Source organism: Haliotis asinina, chromosome 3 (assembly GCF_037392515.1).
Source record: "Haliotis asinina isolate JCU_RB_2024 chromosome 3, JCU_Hal_asi_v2, whole genome shotgun sequence".
Lineage (NCBI taxonomy): Eukaryota > Metazoa > Mollusca > Gastropoda > Lepetellida > Haliotidae > Haliotis > Haliotis asinina.
The window spans coordinates 62,729,734-62,741,983 of NC_090282.1; the positions used below are offsets into that span (position 1 = coordinate 62,729,734).

General features: G+C 37.8%; 1 protein-coding gene across 3 annotated transcripts in view; it reads right to left on the bottom strand.

Annotated features, from left to right (window-relative positions):
* Positions 1 to 785: 785 nt before the first annotated feature.
* LOC137278298 (serine-rich adhesin for platelets-like) overlaps positions 786 to 12,250 on the bottom strand; it is a 97,745-nt gene continuing 86,280 nt past the window's right edge. For 2 of the 3 annotated variants that reach the window (XM_067810545.1, XM_067810547.1), the window contains 5 exons: positions 11,897 to 12,045; positions 6,833 to 11,406; positions 5,966 to 6,191; positions 5,406 to 5,549; positions 786 to 4,651 (listed from right to left, as the gene is read on the bottom strand). In XM_067810545.1, coding sequence (XP_067666646.1) covers positions 4,497 to 4,651; positions 5,406 to 5,549; positions 5,966 to 6,191; positions 6,833 to 11,406; positions 11,897 to 12,045 — 5,248 coding nt within the window. In that variant the 3' untranslated portion in view covers positions 786 to 4,496. The remainder of the gene's footprint in view (positions 4,652 to 5,405; positions 5,550 to 5,965; positions 6,192 to 6,832; positions 11,407 to 11,896; positions 12,046 to 12,250) is intronic. The other variant, XM_067810546.1, reaches the window with a different exon arrangement.

The window sequence follows — 12,250 nt, forward strand, 5'->3', positions numbered from 1 at the left end:
TGGGAGCCAAATCATTTTAACGTGGCTATTAGGAGTTGAATACCTGCTAGATAACTGCAATACTTGTAATGATTGGTGATTGTGTCTATAAATACATCGTACAAATATTATGGATTTGTTTCCAACATAGACTGAGGTACATACAGCTGCAGCAAAAATCATTACTCACATATATTTAACAAAGGACTGGTAGTACTGTAGGTAAATGACTAATTTATCACAGCATAACAGTATTTGAACTATTCTACTTTAAACATGATGAACATTCCCAACTGGCAGGCTGCGTTGGACTAGTGGCAAGCTGTAGCACATAAATATACAGGCTGGGTGTTCTTCAACTTGATAATCTTTCATATGTGCCAGCTTGTTGTGGATAAAAGCCTGAATTCATTCTGGTATTAAGCCTTTATATTAAAGGTGTTAGGGACAGAAGAAACGTCTGCATGAATGAATGTACTATGTACCTTGAGCACAAATAACAACCAAACAATAGTCATGTGAGTGCGCAGTGTTTTCCTAAGGTTGATAAAGGTCCTCAGATGGTTTACTATGGCCTTATCTCATCCACTGGTCACACTGGAACAGCCAGAGAATATTTTCCCTGTGACATATTTTAAACTGCTGTCCTACAGTCACAAACGGACATCTGTGAAGAATATATTGGATTTTGACAGATTACCAGTTTTAAACAAAAAAAACTGAAGAAGACGATTTGTCTAAATGCCATGAACCCTTAAAACACCAAAAGGTATAATGTGTGCATCTAAAAAGACAGACCAAAATTACAATGAAATAATTCTTTATTTCTGGATATTAACAATATAAATATAAATAATCATATTGCGACAGTTACAAAATCAACATAAAATAATTGGCAAACACATGCATCACATATTTATGTAATATAGAACATGGAACTGAAATACACAGGAAACAAGTTACACACTGTAATTACCACCAAGAAAAACAGATACAGTACCTGGAGTTCTCTCCTACATCACAGGACAAAGAGACAGGACACCAGGACATTGTCTTCAGGCAATAAGAAAGCACTGACAAATAGCAAATATTTGGTACCTAATGATAAAAATATTCCTTTCATCTCACCATTGGGTGGGAAGATTGAACTATCTCATCAAAATAACACCTTTATGTATGTTTGACACCTTGTGAGAGGTTTCAAATACTGAAATAAAGGGTCTGATTTTGATGTAAAGTGAGGATGAAACATAACTACCTGCGGTTCTGGATTGTGATTATGTACATTAACATTGTGAAACTGTCATTTATTCTATTTAAAATTGGTATATCTACATATTGAAACTGGGATTTAATACAAATTCACTTCTATCTAACTTCATCAACACTTGCAGTTGCTGACTGAAAATATGTTTTCAAGGAAGCATTTTTAGAATAGAGAAAAAACATTATTGTGAAATTTCACATTCAGTGAAACTGCACAATCTCTTCATAGACAAAAAACTATAATGTCAAAAAACGACCTGATCCCATTCCGTGAATATTCTGTGTGTAAATATTCCTCTGCTGTTTAATGCATCATTTATTCAAAATATTTCAAGCTGGCCTTTTAAAAATAATATTAAAACTAAGACAATCTAATGACTGATATTGTGAACAACAAAATGTTGCTGCTACCAACCAGCACATGTTGCTGGGGACCATCTTAACTTCTCATCCTCATACTTTTAATTTGGTGGTGAAGTTTACAGTAGTGGAAAAAACTCCCTTACATTAACATAATCTCATAGACATAATGGTTCTATATATCTACACACATCCCTAACAGAATGTTACACAGAAAATCATCCTAAATACAAGTCATAACATCATTCATACCTCATGTTTAGTTCACAGTTTAATCTTACTAAGAAATTTATGAGACAATGAATTCGTAAATACAAGTGTTTGCAAGAACAATTCCATGGTCAAAGTAGTTCCCACATCAACTCTAGAGAGGTTACATTTCAGTCCGTTAAGTACAATAATGGATAATTGGGTGATTGTATTTGTATTTATGTTGACAAGACACTGTTACAATAAAACATTTATAACATATCTATCCTCTGTACAGTACAACAGAAACCTATTTACATATGTTTGTCTATATACATGTCATCGTGACCTACATGAAGAAAAGCTTTGCCAAATGTTTTTGTCCTAAGCATGCAAATTCCAAATATGGAGAATTCGTGAAATGACATGAACACATTACCATAATTGTAAATTGGCATTGAAATCTCATCACAGTGAAATCTGAGACCATTTTGAAAAATGTATCTTGAGACTTCCATCCTGCACTTTAAAATTTTGTAACAGTATGAGATGATATATTCAATATCAATGATATTTATATTTTGGTACGTTTCATATGTCCCTTTATCCACATAAATATCTTGTGATTCATACTTGGAAAATAAGTCTCAACACAACAAATGTCTGTGGCAATGACAAAAGACATTTGAGTTGTTTTTTTAAAACAACTCTTACCACAGAATATTGTTAATAAACTACTTACACACATATCTTGTGATATATTCATTCATTATCAAGGTGTGATGAATGTAATCTGTAATAAGTAAGTACCACAAGCACTAACAGGAAGTACTCAAAGGTCCACAAATGACACCCCATCCCCCTACTGTGATAAGTAAGTCCCACAAGCAGGAACAGGAACTAAAGTTCCACAAGTGTTTGAAATTGTTTCCATGAAAATCTTAATTTCTGGAACACGAGAGGATTATACATTCCTTACATGGCTGGGGAAGGTTCACACACCCCTATTTTAAAAATCATTAGCGCTTAGCAGGAATAAAAATTCATAATAATCTTTTCCTTGAGGACTTCATTACATGAACTGAAAGTAGATGCAATATTGACCACAGATGGCTTACAGGTTCTCTCTATAGGAAATCCTTGAACTACTGAAACAGACCCAGCGAAGTTGTAATAGACACATAGGGATAGGTGTAAGCTAAGGAAATTCAGGCCAATGTACATTTCCTCATCAGTTGACACAACCAGACATACACCAGCAATCCAGACAAGCTGACATATGTCTCTCTAATCAATACTCTCTGCTCTGGACTTAAAATAAGCAATAACACCTAGTCAGTTGTACGGCCTCTAAGTCAGCATATTGTGGTCAATATGTCAAGTTTAGCTACATTGTGAACATTTAGGTATGCAAGGTATTGGTAATGATTCTGAGATCAAGCAAGCTTTACAATGGTTATGTCATAATTGAAATACCATGACAAAGTGAAGTGTCGGCCATTTTGAACAGAGTAATTGAAACATATTGGAAGATATCTAAAATATAGAAATACGCAAACATCATCCCAGTGAGTTCTTCAATTACCATGGCAAATTACTTCATAGAAAGCAAACATTCAATGTAATATTTCAGTTTTTTTCCCACACATCAGGCTTTTCTTTGGGCAAATTTTATCAGACAACATATTGATGGACAGACTCATGATCGCAAAATGAGTGAATTGTTATCAAAAAGTATACACAAGTGAGATTTGAAATTAATGAAAAATACCTTTCACAAGATTCTGTCCAAAAATCATTAAGTAGTTTGAAATCAACACTACTATTAATATGCTAAGTGCGACAATACAGCAATTGAACATTTAATTCTTATTTTGGTTACAATAGCTCATTTTCTGTATGTCATTTTTAGCTCCCAAATCATAGCTGTGGTGAGTCATGGAAGAAGAAAGTCTAATATTCTTTATTATTTTCACTAATGAATATATCAGGGTTACATTTACACAGTTCTCTTAATATTGCATAAATCTATATGAGTTTAATTTGGTGAGTTAAATTTTGTCATAACATCTATACAAATCTAGATGGTAACTATGTCAGGGCTATTTTACAGAGCTTTCTTACTATGGATTGTTGTCCATAGATCTAAATCACTATTTTAATGAGCTGATTTTTAAACAATATTTTCACAGATGCTGGTGATATGAAGCTGTTTTTCAAAATGAAATGTATGAAGCTACACACGTTTGAATACACTTATTGGATCAGATACAATATACATGACTGACTCATAGCAATAACACTGTGTAATATCGCTGTGGGCAGACGTCTGATGTAAAAGGGATAATTGTTCACAGGTGGGTTTAAGCATGAGGCTAAAGTCGCGTTTCCACACAGTCACAGCTGCATATTGCATGTGGCTTTTGCAAACTATCACAGTATTGATCTTTGAGTCTGGTGCAGGTAATGGAGTTACATGGACTTTCAGCAGATGTTGATGGATTACATTGGCGGAGATGAAACAGCAAGCTCCTCTCAGCGACAGCGTGGTTTCAGAGCTCTCAATAGCACGAGTAGCGAAGGTGTCGTCTGCTTGGTGTAGATACAATGGAAGGGAGATTACTCCTGCTAATCTTTTTCCTGTTTCACTATGAACATGGCGGCATTTGTAGATGCGCGGACGGGAGATAACTCCTGTTGCTTTATTTCCTTTGGATCAATATGCGGACATCACCATCAGGAAGAAATTTTAGATTGTTCCAGGCTTCGTAATGCCGCAGGTTTGTGAAATCAATGTCATTAACTTTTAAGATTTCATCTTTCACTCGCAGCTGACCACATTTTTCGGCAGGTCCTCCTGAAAAGTTAAAAAACCAAAAATAATTTTTCGTTTGTTTTTTTATATCAATCCAAACAAAAATGTGTATGTCAATACACTGAACATACTAGTATTTTGCTGAGTGTGCAATTTAGCAAGCGCTGTATATATCAGTGTGTAAATTACCCATTTGTCTGTACAGCTACTACCAGAAAATCCTTCTTTTCATTTCTGAAATCCAACAGTTTTGCCAAACAATTTTGTTTCAATATTATGCATGAAATAATATATTTTGGTCGTTGATAATGTTATTGCTACAGTATAGTTTCACAATTGTGGCCTTGGAATCAGTTTTCAGATCTTCATATGCATTCCTTCCTTTCATGTCCAAGCTGTAAATTGTAGCAATTATCTCCCTTCGCCTACATGCTTACCATCAAGTTAACACCACAGTATCATGCCACGCCACACTTCATAAAAAAGCAATACTGCATATCTCTCTTACTAACTATCATCCCCCTGCATAGGTACCACATGATTATTAATTCATGATTAATTAATCAATAATGTATCATATGCTTAAGTGAGGGCATATGCACCAATATATATTATGGACCAAAATACTGTAAAAAAGCATGACATTGTGCCTTTAAATAATATATGTTGAGCTCATTTTGTTGACAGTTATTGTTTTACCAAGCATCAGGCAGGGTAACAGCAAGTACCCGGTACTATTATTTAACACATCATCTGGATGATACAGTCTCGATCCAGACTTTCCAGAAAGTCTTACCTTTGAATATCCGTCTAATGAGGATGGGCATGTCACCCTTGGGTGAGCCTAACCCTCCTTCCAGACAGAAGCCAACTCCTGTGACCCCCTTCTTCATCACCACCTCAAATATCCCTGGACCTTCTTGCACGGGGGCTTCTGTTCCTGTGGAAAACATGCTCATTGTTAGTAAACGTAAAATGGAGCACCTAAGCAGGGACTGGGAAAGGCAGGGGCCATGGGCTATTTTGCACATTAGAATGAAATATGGCCCATTAAAATTCGGAAGTTTGCTATTGATACAAGGGCAGTGGCCCATTCAGAATTCAGGAAATGGCTAATAATCCTGAAAATGACCCATTTTCAAAGTTCTCTTTCCAAATCCCTGCCTAAGATGATTTGGTCACCCTTGTCCACAGTATGGATACAGAAGTTGCACTGGTATGTCTTAACCTTCAAACTAACCCAATAATCATATCTGAATAAAACATGTCTGAAAACATGTAGTTCAAGGTAGCCTACTGATCACTGAATCATGCACACACTCACATGTATCTAAGTGAAAAGTGTGCTCATCTCACCATTTCCATTGACACTGGTGTCTGCTGTAGTCTGTCCATTACTGCTTGTGTTTGTGCCCTCTCGAGCCAGAACCAGTGTCACATGCTGACTGGGTTCACTCAGCAGCTTCATCACCTCCTCTGCTGACATGTCATCCACCAAGTTACCATTGACTGACAACAGGTTGTCCTTGAGCTGTAGACGCTGGTCCTTCTCAGCAAGACCCCCAGACTTTAATCCACATACCTAAACATCAGAATTAAGAGTGTTCAAATTGTCACAATTACTTTCTGGATTACTTTTTGCATATGTTTCTCATTAAAATTATGGATGTATGTATTTTTGTGTATAAAAACAAATTTTAATCATCATAATGGTAATACTGGATGCCTCCAATTGTTTACATCACGAGCAAATTTTCCTTCTCTAAACATCACACAGCTTTCACCTTTCAAGTTTCTATCTAGCCTGACTAGATATTTTCAGGAACTGTATGTAAGTTATCAGTTTCCATATCTAGTTGAGACTTGTCATTGTCATTAGGGAGAGTACACTTTTGCTGATACAGGTACCAAATAAGTCAATCTATTTTCATTTTTAATTGCAGGTTGTTGAAAGTTTACAGAAATATGAAACTTATTGTGTATGTACAGTTATCAAGTTATGGGTACATGCTTGTAAGCAATCACTAAATTGTGTCTGTAACATATCTGAAAGTATTTTCTGGCCAAGAGTATTTATTCATTGTCATTGAAGGAAAAGTTTTATTCAAAACATAAAGCATGGATAACTCAGTTTAGATTTGATGGTCTCATGAACATCACATTAATGAGACCTTATTGTCATATGTAAACTAATGATAGTATATAAAATAGATAATTACTCACCACTTTAGATCTGAGAATACCGTCTCTGAGTTCAAACCCAAGGTCCTCCTCTTGATTGTCACGTGTCAAAACCACAACTACAATTTCATCCTCCAAAGAAATCCCTGTCTTATCCATTCTCTGATTAGCTAAGTCTATCATACGGGAAAGTTCATCTCTTGAGATGAGGCTCGTATCCGAGACTTTCATCAGATCTGAAATGGACATATCCACTGCATCCTCACCAGTCATGACCATCTTCCATCTCCGCTTGTTTCCACTGGTTGAGGAGGTCCTTGACTTTGTCGATACATTTAAAGATTTGTTTAGAACACTTGAAGATGACAGCCTTTCTGTTGGAGGTTCATCATGAGAAGCATTTACCTTTGTAGAAGTAAATTGGATACTTGAAACATCAGGTTCAAAAACAGTCTGTTGACTGTCAGCAAGATCTTTAGAGGGAGTAGATGAAAATACTTTTTTACTGGATGAAGTGTGCGATGATTTAGAATCTTTGAGAGCGGCGCTTGGAGATGACTCTCGGGAGCTTGATACCTGGGAGATAGAAGCATTGCTGGAATCAGACAAGATTTCAGTGGGTGCTGAAACTTGTGACACAGGTGCAGGAATATCACGAGAGTCTGTGTTAGTCACTGACACTTGGGTCTTGGTTGGCACAACTGAAGGTGTGTTATCATGCAGTGAATCAACAGAACTAAAGGAATCTTGTTCATGCGGAGAAGTATTTGAACTATATTGCACAGTGACAGTTTTAACAGAAGTTGTTTGAAGAGATACTGGATCAGTTTCAGTCATGGATTCAATGTCATTCCTACTCACAGATGAAGCTACCACAGGCTCCACTGATGTAGATACAAGCTTGACTGTATTAAGTTCAGAGCTCTGCACCTCTGTTGTTATTGAATCAGATTTAGTTGAAGAACCCGGGAATTCCACAGCACCGTTCTCTATTGCACTAGGAGATGTTGGAGAGGTCATCTGCAAGCTGACACCAGAATCGGTATCTGAAGATGGCGTCTCAATCAGGGTAGCAGTATTTTCAATCTTGGGCATCTTTTGAGAATCAAAATTTATCAACAAATCAAACTGAGACTCTTGAGCTGCTACCTTTTCAATCTCTTCAACCCATTCATTATTTTCATATGTTTTCTCATCCGTGGTTTGAGGTTTGGGTTGATATTTGATGTCTGTAGATAGTACAGCTGTCACCACCCCTGACTGTACATCTGTATCATCCAGAAGAGTCTGTCCTGGTGGTGGGGGGCCTAGAGGAAGAGGTGGAGCATCATCTTCATCATTGGACTTGCTCTTCAGTTCTGGCTGGACTGAAACATTGACTTCAGGTTCTAGGACGTATACAGGAACAGATTCTACTACCTCAGTAGCTGTTTTGGATATGCCACTGTGTGTGTCAGTTTCTACCAAATCATCAGCAGACTCTTCTGTTGGGATTGGAGGAGGAGGTCCCGAAGGTAGTGGAGGAGGTGCTGAGCCTGGCAAGGGTGGGGGAGAGGGACAGGGAGATGATACAACAACTGTTTGTTCTTCATGTCCCAGCTGCTTTTTAGCAGACTCTAATGTAGCAGCCACTAATTCAGCTGCATTGGTTTCAAGATCATCCTCATCAGCTATATCTACTGAATTTGGTGGTGCTGAAATGGTTGCTGTCACTTCCTCTTCAGTATTCACCTTGATTTCATTTTCAGACTCAAGCTGCTCTTTTTGTGTATCTTGATCATATTTAGATCTTTCATCTCTTAATGGTTTTGCTGGTACATCTGCCTGATTGTCATTCACCCTTTCTGCATTAGCTGCCTGAACAGGAGCTATTTGCGTTTCTGTATTTTCAGACATGGCATCTGAAGGTTCACTAACCTTGATCTTTGCTTCTACTTTCAGCTGCTCTTTTGCTGCTTCAAGTGAAGCTGCCACAATCTTTGCAGCAAAACCACTACTTCCATCTACTAACTTCTCCACATGCTGCTCTGGAGTCAAAATGTTTTGCTGTTGTTCAGAGGTCAACACTTCCTCCTGGCTTGCAGGGGTATGTGTTTCTTCTTGTATTGTAGTTGTCACTGTTTCTTGGCCAGATGGAACTGGTTCCTTTTCTTCATATTCTGTTTTCTTTGATGGGACAGTAATTTGTTCTTTCACCTCTTCAGTCTTTAAATTAACATTGTCAATTTCAGTTTCATTCTCAGCACTATCTGTACCTACTGTTTCATCAGTGTTTGAATCTTTCACTGTGGCACCATCAATAATCAAACTTCCCGTGTTTAAATCAACTTTTAATGTTACATCTTTGTGTAGCAGTGTATCTGGCACAGAACTCTGAGCATATAACTCAGTGTTGTCAGTTGTGGACACATCCTCAGTAACACCACTGATGGATCTCTGTCCCTCTTGCTGTGCTGTGTCTTGTGCTGAATCTGGTACAATTTGTGAAACATCAACATGCTTGTGATCTGTAACATAGGATGATTTAACAACTGAATGAGAACTTGGTGCTTCAAGTGAAGATGCAGAACTGTCTTTGACATAAGTGTCAATTCCAGATTGCTCAGTTATGTGCACAAATTTGGCTGTAACAAGTGCAGAGGTGTCTTCTTTATTGCCGTGTGTGTCTTTGGTGCTAACAAATGTCTTACCTGACAATTTAGATGTTGACATTATCTTTTTTCCATCTCCAGCATGCAGTTTATAGGCAGATGAACCAAACTTAAGCCCAACTGGAGAAGGAGGGTCCCCTGTTGATGTTCTTCTAGGAGACAGAGCATTATTCATTTTGACTGGGCCAATTTTATATGTTCCTTCTGGACTTGAGGAGTGGGCAACTTCACCACTATCAGTGTTATGACCAGTGATGTTTTTCAGCCGCTCAAGTCCTGTTGGTTTAAAGATGGAGGAGGAGGTTTTTGGAACGGCATGGTGATAATGACCTTGCTCAGGCTTTGTCTTTGGCTCTGAGAGTCCTGTCCGCTTTTTAGGGGCTAGTGCAGAATTTATTTTCACCTTACCGTCAGGTGATTTTGGAGATGTTGGTGATGTAGGTGATACAGGTGAGGAATTCTCCTCCTTATTGTCAGATTGAACTTGAGACTTGATAGATATACGAGATACAATAAAAACACCATCTTCTTCAGGCCCATTATTCTTTGGAAATGACACAAGATCAGTTCTACTTTTTGGTTTGGGAGGGTCAACACTTTTGGGTGTAGGAACCTCATGCCCTTGACTTGAACTAGAGATCTTTCTTAAAGATGTAACAGAACTGCTTGATGATTTCCTTGAGTGGTCAGTTTCGTCAGGTTTTTGGAAAGCCTCAAAGGCAGCCATTTTTTCCTTGACAGAACGTTTTTCTGGAGCTTGCTCATCTTTTCTTCTGGGAACATACATCTCTTCAGGTCTCCCATCAGATTTGACAGATGCTGTGGACTTTTCAGAACTAGCAGATGATCGTCTCCTTCTTCTCTGACCAAACTCAACTTCATTTTCTATGTGAAAGTCATCTGAAATCACAGATGATACATCTGAACTGGCAGAAGATGTACGTCGAGGCTTTGGTGGAACAGGTGGAGGAGTCTTCTCATGCGGCTTTACCTTAATATCAGGAACAACACCTTCATCAATTTCATCCATTACAATTGATTTGGTTGGTATTCTTGGTGGAGAAGGTTCTTTTTCAACCAAAATATTAGAGACAAATTTAGGTGTGGTGTCAACATTGGCTGTGTTCACTTCTGATTGGCTCTTGACAACAGTCTCCTCAACAAACTTTAGGGCTGGAGGAGAGGCAGTATCATTCAAAGATGCTCTTGCCTTTGGTTTAGGGGGAACCTTGGGAGGGCTCTTCAATACAGGACTGTTTATCGATTCAATTTGCTCTTCAACAGCTGGCTTTCCCTCTTCATTGACAACAATTTTCTGCTCCATTGGCGTAGATTGTCTAGGTGCAGGCCTTGGTACTTTCAAAGGTTCATTTTTTCGTTCAAGCTTTTGTTGTTTTCTTTCAGCAGCAACTGGAGGATTAGTTTCCATCTCAACCTCAGTTTCCGTAAATGTAGTTGTCATTTCAACCTTCCTGTTATCTGCTGTTGGCACTGTCTCAACTGCTTCTTGGATGTGTGACTTTGATTTCACACCGGAGTCAACAGACACGTCAGTTACTGTCCTTGAGGTTTGAAGTTTGGTTGAAGATGTTTCTCTGATGGGTATGTCACTCTTGTCTGTAACAATTTCTGTGGACTTCACAACATTTATGGTAGACACATGCTTTTCATCAGGTTTCTTTTCTTCCGGTTTCACTTCCACCACTTTCTTTGTCACATCTATTGTAGATACATGGGCAGGCTGTTCAGCACTGTCCACGGCAGCTGACTGCTTGTCCTGTTGTGACAAGGAAGACTTTCTTTTAGATTCGAAAAATCCAGAGTCTCTTGTCAAAGGGGAGGTAACTGTAACTGACTTGCTTTCATCGGTGTTGAAGGGCTTTGCACCTAACCTGACACCAAAAGGAGATGTGCGTCCAGCGGGTTTATCAGCAGATGTAAGGAGGATATCTGATTTTCCAGTGGCTGAAAACAAGTAAAGTATCACATATTAATATGATGATTCTTCATGAAACATTTAAACTGTCGATGAATGTTTCAAAGTAGATATCTTTAATGTATTTGTTTATTACTCAACAACATTTAGCCTTGATATTGTTTTCCCTGAGTTTATATTAAATATGAAAGGTCAATTTGGACATGATGAAATCCAAAATAACACATTATCAGTTGGAATAAAACAATCTGTATGCTACTGGCAGCTATATTCAATTATGTGTAATATTTTCAGACAGCATTTCTTTTTACATTACTAAAATATGTACAAAATATTGATGATTCTTTCAATCAGCATACAGTATTCAGTTATATAAGGTTTTCATTATTGAAGAAGTATTCAGATTTGGCTACTGGAATTACTTGAATTGAATTACTAGTTACTTGAATTGATGTTTTGAGCACCACCGATTTGCTGTTCATCAGTAGTGGGTAAGTGGGACCTAGGTGAAACACTTACGATGTTGGCAGTCTTCTTCAGATGGTTGCACAGCTGATACAACAATCTTGGCTAAACCTCTGGGAAGAAGTCTCAGAATTTGTTGTATTCTGGCATCAGACTGTCCTGTCAGTGTGGTGTTGTTGATGGATAGAACAAAGTCTCCAACTCTGAAACAACAGCGAGTGGAAATCAAAAAGATGCTTGTATACATAAAGGAGATAAATTGTTTGCTCATCATGTCAAACACCCAGGTTCTTAAAGGTGACACATTTATAGCATGGAATGATCACTGCCAACAAGTTCATTTGAGTCATACACTCCACTTTAAATCAAGTTATGCATAATCAAGATCAGGTCTGCGAATTGTGAGTC